Consider the following 18921-nt stretch of genomic DNA (forward strand, 5'->3'; position numbering starts at 1 on the left):
TACACACACACACAGACGTTCTGCAGCTTCTGGTAAGTTATATGTCACCCCAGTGCTGGATTCTTAGCTACACTGCACGTTGCTGCAGCTTCTATACTCTGTCCACTAGCTCAGAGAAAATTAGAGATAGAGCCTGCAGAGGGGAAAACTGCTAAAAAATGTAAGATACAAGTCATATAATGGCCAGAAGTTGTTATTCCTCATATACGCTTTAAGATGCTGCCTACTTTGGACCAAAGGACACATCACCTTAAAAAAATATATATATTTCTGCATTCTAAAAGTCCTAAAAAAAATTTTTTTTGTCAAAGTAGCAATATAAGGGCTTGTTTTTTGCGAGACAATGTTTTTTTGGGGGTTTTTTATACCACTAGTTTGTAGTAAGGTATAACTTTTATTAACTTTTTTTGGGGGGGGGGGGCAGCAATTACACCATTGTATTTGGGTTTTGTTTTACGGAAACTAAAACTACAACTCGTCCCACAAATACAGGCTCTCATAGTGCTCCTTTAAAGGAAAACTAAAAACACTGCAAAATCTTTGGATCCTTGCCACTGGGTAGGAAAAGTCTTGGATCTGCCCAGGTAGGCCATATCCCCACAAACACTGGCTAAATCAGTTTTACCCTAGTGTCCGTTTGTGGCAGACATGACCCGACTCTCAGGTCTGCTGCTATTTTATCATTTTAATTATTTAAAAATGTTTTACTTTTTAACACAAGGGGGCGTACATACCTTAATACATTTTTATGTCTGAAGAGATTTGAACTGCTCCGTGAGGCTTCCTACTTCTGAAATGGGAAAGCCCACTGTATGGGGCGAGTGTTCAGCGGGTCTACAGTGAAAATATCTGCTGATATCTTACTTCATGCTGGACGTTATATTAGCAGCGATGTAAGGCTCTGTTCACACTTTGTGTAATCCTTCCATCAAGAGTATATGTCGTATGTAAGGTTGCCACTGTATTGGCAAACACTCCCATTGTTAGAAAAAATGTATACCACGCAATGTATGTTTTTGTTTACTGATGCCTGTGTAGGAAAGTGTAACAAACTATGCCTTCCTATACAGTAAAATAAAAACAAAAGGTATGCCGATGCATACTGGCCCAGCGTATGCCAAAAAGACACCCTTAGCATATGCTGAGTGCATGGGGCCTAAGGATAAGTTCGGAGAATTTGCTTTTCCGTTGCATATGCCGAATGTATTGAAAATATGAAGTGTGAGCAGAGCCCAAGATGACTCTCCTGTACGATATGGAGGAGCTAAAGGAGGAGGCTGCTGATTAATCAGAGTCTCTCACTAAAAGAAGCAGCAGAGATATAAGGAAGGTATTATAATGGTCCATTCACAAATTGCAGTTAATCTGCAGTTAGAACCGCATCGTAAAAAACACATACAAAAACTGCATGTGTTTTTACTGTGTTTGGAGAACCGTAGTGAAATGATATAATAATAATTGTCATATGTTATATATTCTAGTTCCCCGCTGTTTCACAATGACTAGTTGAGGATTTGTTTTGTAATTGTGAAATAAATTTTTTCCCTTTTTTTGATAGGATGAAGTGGAACCATTTCCTGATGAAAATGAGAACTTTTTACAACAACTTTACAAATTTATGGAAGACAGAGGTGAGTGTCTTATGTAAGCTTTAGTTTAATCTATGATCACTTTATTAATTAGCAGGAGAACTACAGTCCTGGCCAATCGTTTTGAGACTGACACAAATTTTGGTTTTCACATAGTTTGCTGTTTCAGTTTTTATAGTGGCAATTTGCATAAACTCTAGATTGTTATGAAGAGTGATCAGATGAATTGCAAATAAATGCACAGTCATTCCTCGCCATGAAAGTTAACTTAAAGAGGCTCTGTCACCAGATTTTGCAACCCCTATCTGCTATTGCAGCAGATAGGCGCTGCAATGTAGATTACAGTAACGTTTTTATTTTTTAAAAACGAGCATTTTTGGCCAAGTTATGACTATTTTTGTATTTATGCAAATGAGGCTTGCAAAAGTACAACTGGGCGTGTTTAAAAGTAAAAGTACAAGTGGGCGTGTATTATGTGCGTACATCGGGGCGTGTTTACTACTTTTACTAGCTGGGCTTTCTGACGAGAAGTATCATCCACTTCTCTTCAGAACGCCCAGCTTCTGGCAGTGCAGACACAGCCGTGTTCTCGAGAGATCACGCTGTGTCATCACTCACAGGTCCTGCATCGTGTCGGACGAGCGAGGACACATCGGCACCAGAGGCTACAGATGATTCTGCAGCAGCATCGGCGTTTGCAGGTAAATCGATGTAGCTACTTACCTGCAAACGCTGATGCTGCTGCAGAATCAACTGTAGCCTCTGGTGCCGATGTGGCCGACACGATGCAGGACCTGTGAGTGACGTCACAGATCTGCACTGCCAGAAGCTGGGCGTTCTGAAGAGAAGTGGATGATACTTCTCATCAGAACGCCCAGCTAGTAAAAGTAGTAAACACGCCCGGTTGTACGCACATAATACACGCCCAGTTGTACTTTTACTTTTCAACACGCCCAGTTGTACTTTTGCAAGCCTCATTTGCATAAATACAAAAATGGCCATAACTTGGCCAAAAATGCTCGTTTTTAAAAAATAAAAACGTTACTGTAATCTACATTGCAGCGCCTATCTGCTGCAATAGCAGATAGGGGTTTCAAAATCTGGTGACAGAGCCTCTTTAATCACAAAAACCCCATTTCCACTGCATTTCAGCCATGCCACAAAATTACCTGCTAACACCATTCCAGTGATCTTCTCGTTAGCTCAGAAGAAAGTGTTAACCAGGACAAGGCAGCTGGTATCACTCTGTCATGCTGATTGAATTATAACAGCAGACTGGTTGCTTTAAATGGGGATGATGCTTGAAAACATTGACTTCTTCTGTTAACCATGATTACCTCCAAGGAAACACGTGCAGTCATCATTGCTTTGTATCAAAAGGGATTTAGAGGCAAGGACATTACTGCTTGTGAGATTGGCCCTAAATCAACAATTTATCCGATTATCAAGAACTTTAAGGAGAAAGGTTCAATTGCTGTGAAGAAGGCTTGAGGGCGCCCAAGAAAGTTTAGCAAGTGCCAGGACTGTTTACTAAAGAGGATTCAGCTATGGGATCAGTTCAACAACCGTTCAGAGCTTGCTCAGGAATGGCAACAGGCGGTGTCAGTGCATCTGTGCTCACAGTGAGGCGAAGGCTTTTGGAGCCTCCAAGAAAAACATCAGGGACAGACTGACATTCTGCAGGAAGTACAGGGATTGGACCGCAGATGACTTGAGTAAAGTTATTTTCTCTGATGAAGCCCCCTTCAGAATGTTTAGAATATCTGGAAGAATGATTGTCTGGAGAAGAAAAAGTGAGTGCTACCATGAGTCCTGTGTCATGCCAACAGTAAAGCATCCTAAGACCATTCATGTGTGGGGTTGCTTGTTATCCAAGGGAGTGGGCTCACTCACAATTTTGCCTAAGAACACTTCCATGAATAAAGAATGGTATCTAAACATCCTCCAAGAGCTTCTCCCAACGATCCAGGAGCAATTTGGTGATGAGCAATGCTTTTTCCAGCATGATAGAGCACCTTGTCACAAGGCAAAAGGGATAACTAAGTGGCTCGGTGGACAAAACATTGAAATTTTGGGTCCATGGCCTGGAAACTCCAAAGATTTAAATCCCATTGAGAACCTGTGGTAAACATAATTTGTGTCAGTCTCAAAACTTTTGGCCGGGACTGTACATGTTGTGGTATAAAAATAAAGTAATGTAATTATAAAATCTGAAGTTTAACTATTCCCTCATTAATAAATGGCTTTATCCTATCCGCAATGGCTTTGTTATTGTAATTCAATCTTTGTCTTCCCAAATACACCCGGCCTATTGGAGTGAACAATGGGTTTAAATAAGAACGCCTATAAGAGCCCCCTGAAAAGGACGTGCGGGTGGGGCATAAAGAGAAGAGGCCTGTTAAGCACTTCTCCATTCAGTGATGCCAACTGTGGTTAAACAGCTTTATGCCAGTGAATCAATTTTCCTCCAATTTGTTTTCTAGGAACGCCGATTAACAAGAGACCTGTGCTAGGGTACCGAAATTTGAATCTTTTTAAATTGTTTCGTCTTGCACATAAACTCGGAGGATTTAGTAATGTAAGTATCACTGTGAGCTTTTTTATGTATATGATTTTTGAGATTTGCTTATATGTTTCTAAATCCATATAATGATTATTTTTACTGTGATTATTCGTTGAATAAGTCATATTACGCTTTAATAAAGTTCTGCATTCATTTCAAAGATTGAAAGCGGAACCGTTTGGAAACAAGTTTATCAAGACCTTGGGATTCCTGTTCTAAATTCAGCTGCTGGCTATAATGTTAAATGTGCTTACAAAAAGTAAGTGTGAGCAAGTCCTTTACTTTTGTGACTATGCATTGCTGTGTTCTTATGTACTTGGATCTAATTCTTTGAACAGTGAATATATTCCAGTACTTTTCGGACTATAAGACGCACCCAGGTTTCAGACAACAGAAAATAGGAAAAAATTATTTCATATTTCACTACTATTACAAAGGAAAAACGATTGGTTAAAAAAAAAAACTGTATTGTTTCACCACATTCTGAGAGCCATAACGTTTATATTTTTTTTATGGATTGAACGGTGTGAGGGCTTATTGTTTGCGGGACGAGCTGGAGTTTTTATTGGCACCACGTTTTGGTACATACGATTCTTTTGATCACTTTTTATTTCATTTTTTTAGCGCTAAGGTGACAAAAAAACAACGATTCTGGTGTTTTCAATTTTATTTATATTTTATTTTTTAAGTTAAATAATGGCATATTGTAATAGTTCGCACTTTAACAGATGCAGCGATACCATTTATTTGTTTATTTTTTTACATTGTGCTTGGGGAAAAATGGGAAAGGTTTTTTTTTATTGAACTTTTAATTTTTTCTTGCACTCCTGAAAATTGATCTAACTTTTTTTTTTTACACATTTGATTAGCTAGGGGACTTGAACCAGCGATCGTTAGATCCCTGGAACAATACGCTGCAATACATGGAGAAGTTACGGAAACAGCGTAACTCGCTGAGCTATGCTGTTTTCGTAACTCCCATAGTAGTGAATTGCAGTTACCGAAGCAGCGTAGCATGCGAGTTACACTGTATCCGTAACTACTATTCAGTTCTATGGGAGTTACGGAAACAGCGTAACTCGCTGAGCTACGCTGTTTCTGTAACTCCCATAGCTATTATCCACGGTATTTAACCAGTTAAAAGGCGAAGAACAGCACAATCGCTGTTCCTGGCCATTAGAGCAGCGTGTCAGCTGTAAAACACAGTTGACGCCTTCAGTGTATCGAGCAGGCTCAGCGCGTTAGCCCGCTCCAAACGTCACCCCCCCCCCCGCTCAATGAAGTGCCGTCACGTCATGTGTCGGGAAAGGGTTAAGTAAGGAAGCGGTCAGGGGGCCCAGCGCGAGTCCCTTGTCTACCGACTATAAGACTCAGGGACTTTTTAGGAAGATTTATTAAGTATTTAAAAACTGCGTCTTATAGTCCGAAAAATATGGTACATTCTTTTAGAAGCCCTTTTTTTCTGAAAAATATATAGTTTTATAAAGTATTTTTTTCTTTAAATAATTTTGAATTTACAAACATTCCCAAATACACAGATTAGGGTCACGGCCCTTCCCATTTCCTTGCATGCCCTTCAAATCAAAACTAATAAAAATTAATGATATTTTTATCGGTCTTGATATAGAGAATTTGCTTATTTATATAGTTTAACATCGTCCAATGAACTAGTATGCAGCTTTGGGATCTAAATATATATCCCACCGACACATTTTCTGCTATTCTTTGTTTTTAAAACTTAGTGCAAATAGCTAATCTCAGTGATCTGTTTATTACTTATGCTACCTGCATATGCTCATCAATACAGCTTGTCTGTATACGATATATACTCATGACTTACATACAATATATATATAAAAATTAAAACATCTTGTAAACTAAGTTCGTTAAAGGCTATCTACACCTTTAAGGCCTTTTTGTTTTGTTTTTAATAGATTAGTCAGTGTGTTTAGTGTAACTTTGTAATTAGTCTTTATTAATAATTCCTTTTACTTTTGGAGATACAGCTGTTCTGTATTCTCTCTATACAGAGCAGCTATATTGTTCGCTTTACACTGAATACGTCAGTCCCGTGGACCTGACAGGTTCAGTGTCGGTGGGTCAGACACACAGGATCCACCTGTAAATGATCACATCCAAGTTAGGTCCTGTTCACACTGAGTTTTTTGGTGCTGATTTTGATGCGGAAAACCGCCTCCCACTGATTGCAATTGGAATCAGAGGCGTGTTTTTTTCCCACTCGCGGGAGAAAAAAGCGGCATGCTCTTTCTTCCCGCAGTTCCGTCTCTGACCTCCCATTAAAATCAATTGGAGGCAGAGGAAGCGTTTTTTGTGGCGCTTTTTGGCCGCGGTCTCAAAACGCTGCGAAAACTGATAATGTACAGGCTGAAGTGAAGTAATTTTGAGGCAGATTTTTTTTTTGCAATGCAAAATTGTCAGTGTGAACAGGGCCTTAGATGTGATAGGTTACAGGTGGATCATGCGTGTCAGAGACCTGCAGGACCCGCCGACACTGAACCTGTCAGGTCTGCGGGACTGACGGATTTAAATAAAGACCAATTACAAAGTTACACTAAACACACTGACATATATCTATATATATATATATATATATATATATATATATATATATATATATAAAAGCCCTCAAAGGTTGACATAGCATTTAAGATTTATATGCTAGAAAATATAGGACCTTTTAAGCCACATCTAGAGGTTGTAAGTAGGAATAAAATACATTTTCTGATGTCTGTGATATTATAGCTATTTTTATATAAAAAGGGTTGTCACCTTTGAACAATCTTTTCTTGGTAGACTGGGCCCCCAGTGATTACCTATTCACAGGTTGTCTTGGTCCTGGGACACCCAGCTATCGCCTGTAATCTGTAGAGGAACCTAACTTCACTTCTTCTGCAGTGCCACATGAAGTATTACATAATTCCAATGAAATCCATGGGCTTTCCATGTAATTCATGGACATGTTGAATCCCCCAGAGTGAAATACAAGACACAGCCCCATGGGTTTATGCTCCTGCCACTAGTAAGCGACACTAGGTAGGGAAAATTCTTGGCTCCGCCCAGGCTGGCCTTTCCCTCAGACACTGGCTAATTCAGCTTTTAGCCTAGTGTCCGTAGGCGTGACCTGATACTCCGGCCTGCTGCTATTTTTCTTCTTAACTGCAGATGTCGACAATCCCCTGCCGGTGTCCGTAATCCAGGCAGTCCTCTGCACTGACTTTTCCTCACAGACGGTCACCTAACCTGTCCATATGTCATATAGTAAGCCCACTATATGTCCGATGTTACCGAGGAGGTGACCCTGCATATATTCAAACACTCCTGAGAGTGAGTGTGTATTCCATCGTCACCCCAACCAGGGGACCATGTTGTACAGATTATTTTAGAGAGGCGATTGCGAGTCCCTATAAGGGCTATTTTTTGGAAGGTGAAGTTCCTTGTCTGGGGAATGGCACTTCTTATCTACCTCTGTTTTGCACCGATCGTCCCGCCAGCGCTGCGGCCTGGCTTTTAACTCTAGACCTCAGCTTTTTCATTGCCTAGCCTGCAGTTTGCTTCATGTTTGCTCCTCCCAGGCCTGTCAGGTTTTCGATTTTGGCTTATTGCCTCCCTCTTCCGTGGCTTCTATTTTTGAAGCGAAGTTTTCTCGGGCGGCAGGGTTGGCGGCAGGGCTTAACTCCACTTCCAGTGTTGGCGCCATTTTTAAACAGGTTTCAGTACTTCAGCTCTGCTGCAACTCGTCTGCTGTGGCCATCCTTCTCCTGTCTTCATCTAATGGGGTGCATGTTAGGCCAGCCCTTTTAGCTGTATTGTTTTTTGTTTTTGTGCATCTTCCCCAGTGTTTTATTGTTCCCTCAGATATTGCTGCCTGTTTCTTTTCCCACATTTTGTCATGTATTCTTCTTGAGAGTAGGCTACCACATTGGGTTCTCTACATTTCCAGTTTGTCGCCGCCCTTTTAGGCTCGCCTCATTTCCTTTTGATCTTCCCCATGGTCCTGGCAACTCTATTGGCTCTTCTCCACGACATGTAAATCACTGTCAACCTTTACCTGGACGACCTGGTGAAGGCACCCTCCAGACAGGACAATCTTCACAGTATCCACATAACTATAGACATTTTTTAAAGATTCAGGTGGATCATCAGAGAGGAGAAACCCTTATTGGTCCCAACTAAGTACATGGAGTTTTTGGAAATGATATTCAACACCAGGACAGCCAATGTCTTTCTCCCGGTGGACAAGGTAGCCTCTATTCGAGCCGAAGTGGCTCTTCTTAGCCAGGTGAATCCTTTATCTATTTGTTTTTGCATGCGAGTGTTGGGCAGGATGGTGTTGACCTTCGATGCAGATTCATATACACAATTCCACTCCAGGTCCCTCCAGGGGGCAATCTTCTCACCCTGGGACAAGTCTATTCTCCAGCCCTCTCTGGTCTTTCAGGAGTTGCGACACGATGGGTCGGTATTTTCCTTCTCTCCAGTGGCTAATCGTCTGAACGGATGCCAGTCTGTCCTGATGGGGTGCAGTTTTTGGTCTCCACACGGTGCATGGAACATGGTTGCAGGAGAAGACGTCCTTATCAACCTGCTAGAATTGGGGCAAACTTTTGCCTTGTCTTCCGCTTCTCCCTAATCTCCTTTCCTAAGGAGCGCTATGTCACACTACTTTACCTCGGATGCGTTTAACGGTGTGGTTGAAGCCAAGGTTCTGAGGGTCTCTCTGAGCCAGTCACCCAGACTATGTTGAAGACCAGAAAACCTCAGTCACCCAAGGTGTACCATCGTACTTGGAGGGCTTATTTCCGCTGGTGTGAAGGCAATAATTTCAATCCAAGTAAATTCCTTCCTGCAATCGGGCCTTGAACTGGGACTTGGCTTATCTTCCCTGAGGGGTCAGGTCTATGTTCTGTCTATTCTTTTCCAGAAAACTTTGGCATTTTGTTCTCAAGTAAAGACTTTCTTGCAGGGGGTGGCTCATGCGGTCCTTACTTTCAGACATCCCATTGAGCCTTGAGATCTTAATTTGGTGCCAGGCCTCTTTAGGTGGCTCCTTTGGACATGATGCCGTGTTTCCTTTCCTGGAAGGTGTTTTTTTTCTGGTAGCTCTTACCTCCATTGGGTGGGTTTTGGAACTTGCTGCTCTGTCCTGCAAGTGACCATTTTTGGTCATCCTTAAGGATAAGTTGGTGTTCCGACCTATTGCGTCCTTCCTACCAAAGGAAGTCTCTGCCTTCCATGTTAATAAAGAGATCGTTCTTCCTTCTTTTCACTCCACCCCAACTCAACTGAGGGAGCAGACTGTACATTGCCTTGAGTTGGTAAGAGCAGTCCGAGTCTATCAGGCTGCGACAGTCGTTTTGGCGCTCCCAACTTTTTTTTTTGTTATTCCTCAAGGGCAACGCAATCGTTTGACAGCATCCAAGACCTATATTGTGTGTTGGATCCAGTCTTTGATTTTGGAAACCTATCGATCCAGGGGTAAAGTTCCTCCCCTTCAGATTATTTCCCGTTCTACACAGGCTGTTGTGGCCTCCTGGGCGGTCAGGCATCAAGCTACAGTTGCTCAGGTCTGCAAGGCTGCTACCTGGGCTTCTGTGCACAGTTTTACTTAAGTTTTACCAAATTAATTCTTTGGCCTCTGCTAATTCCAGTCTGGGTCACAGAGTTTTGCAGGCAGCTGTGTTTTAGGTGGGTCACATGGCTGTACTTTTACTTCTTTTTCCCCACCATTTGAGACTGCTCTAGGGAGTCCCATGCTGCTGTGTCACACAATGATTAATGAGAAAATAAGATTTCTCATTTGTTACATTGGTGGACACAGACTGGGTATATGCTGTTGCCACTAGGAGGCTTGACATTAAGAAAGTAAATAGTGGCCACTCCTACAGGATATATCCTGCCCACAGACACTGAGCTTATCGAGTCTTAGCTTGGTGTCCGTAGGACGCAGACACTTCTGCTAACGCAGCAGAGTATTTACCATTTTACTTTTTTTTTACTTTTTTTTTTCACTTTGTAGCTGGGAAATAGGGTTGACATAGTCTGCCTGTTGTACCCTCCAAGGTGGACCCACGGTGTCATATAACAAATGCGCCTTTGTCTATCCTGCCTATGAAGAGGGACAAGAGCTTCAGCTCCTCTGTCACCCACCCATCCTAAGGAGCACCTCTTACAACATCTCCCACTAGTTTCTCCCCTTTCTAATGTGTGGACTACTGAGGGGGTGCTCCTGCTAGTCACATATCTGGGAGATGGAGGAAGGAGAGTGCTGATATGGAAGGTGAGTGTTTACCCCCTGGCCACCGCTTGTATGTATTACTGGCAGTACACTCATGGGTCCACTGGACTCCGCCCACTGGTTGCTCCAGTTTATCGGGCATTGGAGCCTATTGCTTGTATGCTACATTTTCCAGTCGGCCTATTGCCCGCGGCACCATTTTTCATTTTCTCACTGGCCTAAGGCCTCATGCAAACGACCGTGTTTTTGCGTTTGCAATTCATCCGCAAAAATGGGGATTAATTGCGGACCCATTCATTTCTATGGGCCCATGCACACGACCGTGGTTTCCACGGTCCATGCATTGGCTGGGAGGCCGGACTGCATAAAAAAGTCATTATGCGGTCCGGATTTGCGGTCCGAGCTCATTGAAATCAATGTGTGCACGATCCGTGATTTGCGGACGGCCCGTGGATGACAATTTGTGGCCGTCCGTGCCGTAATCATGGGCCATTCACACGGCTATGGCTGTGTGCATGAGGCCTTATACCTTTACATGACTGCTTCCTTCCAGAGGTCAGATTCCTTGTTCATCCTCCCAGAGGGTCCCAGCAAGGGGTTGTCAGCCTCTAAGGCCACTATCGCTTGCTGAATTAGAGTGACTGTGCACGAGGCTTACCGGATTCTGGGTATGGCTCTTCCTTTTTGGATAACGGTCCACTCTACCAGAGCGGTTGGAGCTTCCTGGACTGTGCACCATCAGGCCTAAGCGTGCAGGGGGACACATGGTCTTCTTTACACACTTTTGTTAAGTTCAATCAGGTGCACACCTTTACCTGGGTCGCAAGTTCTCGCAGGCATATGTGAAATAGGTGACTTTGTCCTGTGTTTTGTTTCGTCCATAAGTACTGATCTAGGACATCCCACAGTCTGTGTTCCCCAATGTAATTAATGAGAAAACGGGATTTTTTGAGTACTCACCGTAAAATCTTTTTCTTGTCCAGTTTATTGGACACACCTCCCACCCATGGTGTTTTAAAGTTCTTTTTGTTCATGGTTGTCCGTTTTGAGGGACTCTCCACTGTTGTTTAGCTTTTCTTACCTTGAATCTGCTTCTACTGCTTGCAGGCAGACTGAATAGCTCAGTGTCTGTATATCCTTTATGAGGGTATATCCTTTAGGAGGGGCCACTTTTTCATTTTTAGTGTCAAGCCTCCTAGTGGCAACATCATATATCCATGATCTGTGTCCCCCAATGAACTGGACGAAAAAATGATTTTCTGGTGAGTACTCAAAAAAATCTTGTTTTTTGCACTCTCCGTAAAATATTTTTCTCGTTGAATCCATTGGGGACACAGATCTTGCTCCCTTTTTCTTGTTGTTTTTCTAGCTGCCGCACCTGTCATTTTGTGTTGTTGTTTTCTCCCGGGCCCGTGGACAGGTTTGTGTTTTTTATTTACTACTGCTTTTTGTCCAAACTAGCATGGGGGAGCCATGACTCTTTCCTACCTAGTGTCTTCTCCTAGTGACAGGAGCATATTACCCATGGCGATGTGTCCGCTAATGGGTTCAACAAGAGTTAGATTTTACTGAGTACAAAAATCTTGTTTTGTTGCCACTCTTTGCTAAGTCTAATAGATGAGGGTCCTGAACGGGGGACTTTCTTCCATCAGCTCAGAATTCCCTAACAAGTTATTTGAAACAACTCTAAATGCATCCTTGTTTGTTTTACAGATACCTCTATGGTTTTGAAGAGTACTGTACTTCCACCAATATTTCTTTCCACATGGACCTCCCAACAAAAGTTGCAAAATCAAATAAAGACACTGTCATGGAAAGTAAGGTTCCTCTGAAACAGGAAGCTAAATGTGTTGGAAATCTCAAAGAAGAGCCTGGTGAAGAGAATGATGTTTGCAATAATAATGATAAAATACTATCAGAAGAAAAGGAAATAGTAAGTCAAGTAATAATAATCTGTTTCATTCCATTGATCGACATACATTTGGCAATTCATTTTGCGGGTTAGGGTGACAGGTTGGCAGGACCATTTTTTTTTCCTCCTCAGATAATCCCCAAAAAGGTCAAAAGACCCTCTTGGCAGACGTAATCCAAAAGACAGAACATGATCTAATAACGATTTTTTAAATCAGGACATTTTATATGTTTTGTGACCTAGGAACTTTATGCTATAGGTTCTATAGATTTATTTAGCCCTGTCTCCAGATGTAGGATATCATGTGCATGTGTCCTCTTTCTGCTTAGGGAGAACCGAATACCATCTTCACTGCTGATTTTCTAAAATAAGTTATTATTTCCAATATTTCCAATATAAATTATTTCCACGATCTGTGTCACCCACATTCACTGGCGCTGGCATCATGTAATGATAAACACCATTAGCACTTCCTGTCCAGAGAAAGACAGAGGAGCCTACTTACACCACTGAAGTCTGAATATGTACTTGATTTCTGATCCTTATATTTTTCTGTTATTTGACAGTGAACTCCTGAAGGGGGGCCAGAGGGATAGATATATGGCGGGGAAATATATATATATATATATATATATATATATATATATATATATATATATATATATAATGAGAAAAATAATAAAGCAGCACAGCGACAGCAGTGGGTGCAGGCCTCCCAGGTTGAGGCTAGGAACCCTTGCTAGTGAAATCCCCCCAAAAAAAGAAGAGGCAGCACTCCAGGGAAATTGGTGAAAAAAAGTGGTGTTTATTCACCCCAGGCAGGCTGCCTGCCTGGGGTGAATAAACACACCACTTTTGTTCACCAATTTTTTGGGGGGATTTTATATATATATATATATATATATATATATATATCTATATCTATATCTAGTTCTTCTTTAGTGTGCCTTTTTCTCCCCATTCTATTTCATTGGTGTTTCTTTGTTTTTTCCCTTAGCTGAAGTTCCATAGTTAGTACGGTTGAAAAAAGACGCATGTCTATCAACTTAAACCAAGGGATGGGAGAATTTATAGAACTTTGTTTTACCTCTATTGATCCAGAGGAAGGTTTAAAAAATAAATAAATAATAAAATAAATCATTCTAAAAATTACCTATAAGGCATTTACCAATCATCCTTAAAAGGGAAAAACTCCCTCCTGATCCCTAGTGGCGATCCAACCGGATCAACATTCAAACAAAAATTCTAAACATTGACATATGCGCTGATATTTTTTCGTTATAAGACTTTTTTAAAGCCATGTACTGTTCCTGCTGTGACTAGCTCCTGCGGTAGGCTATTTCACAGATTCACAGTAAAGAAGGCTGGTCTCCTCTGCAGATTGAACCTTTGTTTTTCTAGACGGAGGGAGTGCCCCCTTGTCTTTTGAAGGGGTTTTACATGAAACAGGTTTTTGTTATATTTCCTGTATGGGCCATTCATATATTTCTACAAGTTAATTGCGTCCCCCCCTTAGTTGTTTATTTTCTAAATAGGTTTAATTCTTTTAATCTTAACCCCTAACTGTTGATTCTCCATGTCCCTCATTAGTTGGGAAACCTTTCTATGAACTGGAGCACAGAACTGAACTGCATATGCTAGATGAGGCCGCACTAATTCTTTGTAAATTGGCATTATTATATCCTTGTCCTGCAAGTCCATGCCTCTTTTAATACACGACAATATCTTGCTGGCTTTAGAAGCAGCTGATTGACATTTCATGCTGTTATTTATTCTATGATCTACAACTACACCCAGATCCTTATCCACAAGTGACTTTAGTTATTATTATGTTATTATTCTTGCATGCAGTATTTGTCTTGCTGGTTGTTTATGCTACTCCAAAATCGACAATTGTTTTTAATTGGTAGATTGTAACTATGGCTATTTTTCGGTTGAATATACTGTTCACATATATTGTCTTCATTGCTTTTTTTTCATCACTTTATAATAACAATCAACGAAATTCAAAGTACTTTTTTAATTTTATGTTTTTGCACTAGGTTAAAGACACAGATGATCCATGTAACAGTGAGAGAGACTTAAAGGGAAAAGATGAAAACATTGCAGATGACCAAGTCACTGTATCAGAAGAGGGTAAAATCCTCCAAGAGCAGGATAAGGACTCTGTTTCTGAGAAAAAAGAAGAGTAAGAGTTTTCTTTTATAAAATTATAACCCCAATATTGTGCAACTTTATATACACACTTATTATTAGGATAATAAAACACAAAAATATTGTGTGCACGGTCATTTAATATATTAGATACAATTTTCCTAGATAACCAGGTCAGGCTTAAAGGTACAGAGTATTGGGTTGTTGTTATGATCATGGAAAAAAATTACCTGAATATATGTATAAACAGAGCAAAATAAATGCTTCACTTACCTAATACATGAACATATACTTTTGTCCATGGGACCTAAGTAAACAAACCAGGCCCTCCAGCAGTTGTGGTTCCTTTGAGAAGCATTTCCCAACCAGTTTTAGTTGGAACCATGGAGCTCCTTGGAACCAGCTCAGTGGTTTGCCAGTAATATTAGCATTACCTGTAATGGATAGCAAACTAATTTCAGCCCGCTCATAGATACCTGGCAAAGCAGACAGAATATAACACTGGCAAGAATTGTAAAATGTTTTACCCCCAGTAGGGGTTTAGCGGTAATAGAACCATGTTTCAGGGTTTCCTCTATGGAAAAATGGTTGTGTAATCACTTTCTTAGTGCATTATGCCCAGTATACGAAGTACAACAACAAGGTTCCCACATAATCCTTGTCTCCCAGGAAAGAGAGTGATTTGTCTTGAGCAGAGATGAGCGAATTTCCCGAAATTTGTATTGGGTCCGATTCTATCTAACCATCCGTTAGATTAGTTACGGTGTGAACCTAAAATGCCCCGATTGCACTGAAAAGTCAGGTATGACACTGAGATCTTCAAGGATTGTATCCAACCCCTTTCAAGTTCTTTAATTCCATGACCGCAAACGTAATAAGTAAGTGGTAGTGACAGCAACATATATGGCTATGGATAAATGGATAGTAGCCGGTGGAAACAAACAGCCTATTTAAAAACACACTGCACTGTCATATTTTTTTTTTTGCTTTTTAAAATAAAATAAAAATTAGTTAAAAAATTATACTTTTTTGGTGTTAGATTTCTGCCGGTGTTTATACCTACACGGTGGTAATGCTTTTCAACAAGCGGGCCAAAAGTTATCCCTTTTTTTTAAGCAGTTTCAGGTTTATGATATTTACCTGTGCAGGGTGGGGTTTCCAGCAGCAGTAGTAGACTATAGAACATGGTGGACAAGGAGATGTGCGGCTTTGTAAGAGCAGTAGTAGCGGCAGTACAGTATGAAATATGATGGCCAACACAGGATATGTGTGCCGGTGTAGGGCTAGCATTAGCAGCTGGACTCTATCAGCACCATGATTTACATTTAAATTCTATTTATGTGAAGAAAAAAAAAAAAATTGTCACTTGGACAAAGACTGATGTAGAACGGCAGTGTATAACTGCTTGACACAGAATAATACGCAAATAACTACTAATATTAGTTATTAGATATTTGAAAAACAGTGACGTCATGTCTGTGACATCTGTATTAGCAGGCAGCGGCGTGCTATCAGCACCAGGATTTAAAGGGGTTGTCCAGTCCCTAAAAATTGACGGCCTATAGTCAGGATAGGCCTGATATCAATATCTGATCGGTCGGGGTCTGATCAGCTGTTTTGAAGTGGCCACAGTGCTTGTAAGAGTACTGCTTTCCCCTTCATCCCTTATCTGCTCGTACTGTGAATCGCCGACTCACTTGTAGCAGCGGTTCACAGTATTACAGCCTTCTCCCATTGAGGAGAAGGCTGTGAACTGGTGCTACAAGTGTATCGGCGATTCACAGTAAGAGCAGAAAAGGAAAGAAGGGGAAGCAATGCTTGCTCGAGTGCTGCGGACCCTTCAAAACAGCTGATCGGTTGGGGTCCCGGGAGTCGGACCCCAACCGACCAGATTTTTGATGGCCTATACTGAGGATACACCATCAAGTTTTAGGGACTGGACATCCCCTTCCCGTTGTAAACAACGTTCAGATTTTCATTTTCGTATTTTCCTCCCCACCTTCCAAAAGTCATAACTTTTTAATTTTTCCATCGATATAGTCTTATGAGGGCTTGATTTTTGCGGGACGACTTGTAGTTTTTCAAGCGCCATTTATTGTGCCATATAATGTACTAGGAAACACTGAAAAAATTACTTTTGGTGTAATCTATAGACCCCCCAATATAACTGAGGAGATGGAAGGTCAGATATATAAACAGATGGAGCGGGCTGCACAGGCGGGTACTGTAGTGATAATGGGAGATTTTAATTTCCGGGATATTAATTGGTGTCATGGTTCGGCTTCAACTGCAAAGGGGAGACATTTCCTCAACCTGTTGCAGGAAAATTTTATGGGCCAGTTTGTGGAAGACCCGACTAGAGGTGAAGCTCTGTTGGATCTGGTCATTTCTAATAATGCAGATCTTGTTGGGAATGTCAATGTTCGTGAAAACCTCGGTAACAGTGATCATAATATAGTTACATTTTACCTATACTGTAAAAAACAAACGCAGGCTGGGAGGGCAAAAACATTTAATTTTAAGAAAGCCAATTTCCCCAGGATGAGGGCGGCAATTCAGGATATAGACTGGGAAGAACTAATGTCAAATAATGGGACAAATGATAAATGGGAGATTTTCAAATCTACTTTGAGTTATTATAGTGCAAAATTTATTCCTACAGGTAATAAGTATAAACGACTCAAATTAAACCCCACATGGCTTACACCTTCTGTGAAAGGGGCAATATATGACAAAAAAAGGGCATTTAAAAAATACAAATCTGAGGGTACAGCTGTAGCCTTTGTAAAATATAAAGAGCTTAATAAAATCTGTAAAAATGTAATAAAATTAGCAAAAATACAAAATGAAAGGCAGGTGGCCAAGGATAGTAAAACAAATCCTAAAAAATTCTTCAAGCATATAAATGCAAAAAAGCCAAGGTCTGAACATGTAGGACCCCTAGATAATGGTAATGGGGAGTTGATCACAGGGGATCAAGAGAAGGCAGAGTTACTAAATGGGTTCTTTAGCTCTGTATATACAACAGAAGAAAGAGCAGCTGATGTAGCCGGTGCCAGTGCTGTTAATATATCAGTTGATATACTGAATTGGATGAATGTAGAGATGGTCCAAGCTAAATTAAATAAAATAAATGTGCACAAGGCTCCGGGACCAGATGGGTTACACCCTAGAATTCTTAAAGAGCTTAGTTCAGTTATTTCTGTCCCCCTTTTCATAATATTCAGAGAATCTCTAGTGACAGGTATAGTGCCAAGGGACTGGCGCAGCGCAAATGTGGTGCCTATTTTCAAAAAGGGCTCTAGGTCTTCCCCGGGTAATTATAGACCAGTAAGCTTAACATCCATCGTGGGGAAAATGTTTGAGGGGCTATTGAGGGACTATATACAGGATTATGTGACAATAAATAGCATTATAAGTGACAGCCAGCACGGTTTTACTAAGGACAGAAGTTGTCAAACTAACCTAATCTGTTTTTATGAAGAGGTGAGCAGAAGTCTAGACAGAGGGGCCGCTGTGGATTTAGTGTTTTTGGACTTTGCAAAGGCATTTGACACTGTCCCCCATAGACGCCTAATGGGTAAATTAAGGACTATAGGTTTAGAAAATATAGTTTGTAATTGGATTGAGAATTGGCTCAAGGACCGTATCCAGAGGGTTGTGGTCAATGATTCCTTCTCTGAATGGTCCCCGGTTATAAGTGGTGTACCCCAGGGTTCAGTGCTGGGACCCCTACTATTCAACTTATTTATTAATGATATAGAGGAAGGGATTAATAGCACTATTTCTATTTTTGCAGATGACACCAAGCTATGTAATATAGTTCAGACTATGGAAGATGTTCATGAATTACAGGCAGATTTAAACAAACTAAGTGTTTGGGCGTCCACTTGGCAAATGAAGTTTAATGTAGATAAATGTAAAGTTATGCATCTTGGTACCAACAACCTGCATGCATCATATGTCCTAGGGGGCGCTACACTGGCGGATTCACTTGTTGAGAAGGATCTGGGTGTTCTTGTAAATCATAAACTCAATAACAGCATGCAGTGTCAATCAGCTGCTTCAACGGCCAGCAGGATATTGTCGTGTATTAAAAGAGGCATGGACTCGCGGGACAGGGATGTAATAATGCCACTTTACAAAGCATTAGTGAGGCCTCATCTAGAATATGCAGTTCAGTTCTGGGCTCCAGTTCATAGAAAGGATGCCCTGGAGTTGGAAAAAATACAAAGAAGAGCAACGAAGCTAATAAGGGGCATGGAGAATTTAAGTTATGAGGAAAGATTGAAAGAATTAAACCTATTTAGCCTTGAAAAAAGACGACTAAGGGGGGACATGATTAACTTATATAAATATATTAATGGCACATACAAAAAATATGGTGAAATCCTGTTCCTTGTAAAACCCCCTCAAAAAACAAGGGGGCACTCCCTCCGTCTGGAGA

General features: G+C 41.0%; 1 protein-coding gene across 3 annotated transcripts in view; it reads left to right on the top strand.

Moving 5' to 3' along the window:
• Nucleotides 1–18921, top strand: part of ARID4B (AT-rich interaction domain 4B) — a 168793-nt gene that overhangs the window by 125685 nt on the left and 24187 nt on the right. For all 3 annotated transcript variants that reach the window (XM_075862529.1, XM_075862531.1, XM_075862532.1), the window contains 5 exons: nt 1559–1631; nt 4073–4167; nt 4314–4411; nt 12122–12341; nt 14363–14508. In XM_075862529.1, coding sequence (XP_075718644.1) covers nt 1559–1631; nt 4073–4167; nt 4314–4411; nt 12122–12341; nt 14363–14508 — 632 coding nt within the window. The remainder of the gene's footprint in view (nt 1–1558; nt 1632–4072; nt 4168–4313; nt 4412–12121; nt 12342–14362; nt 14509–18921) is intronic.

This window comes from Rhinoderma darwinii, chromosome 4 (genome assembly GCF_050947455.1).
Source record: "Rhinoderma darwinii isolate aRhiDar2 chromosome 4, aRhiDar2.hap1, whole genome shotgun sequence".
NCBI classification, from domain to species: domain Eukaryota; kingdom Metazoa; phylum Chordata; class Amphibia; order Anura; family Rhinodermatidae; genus Rhinoderma; species Rhinoderma darwinii.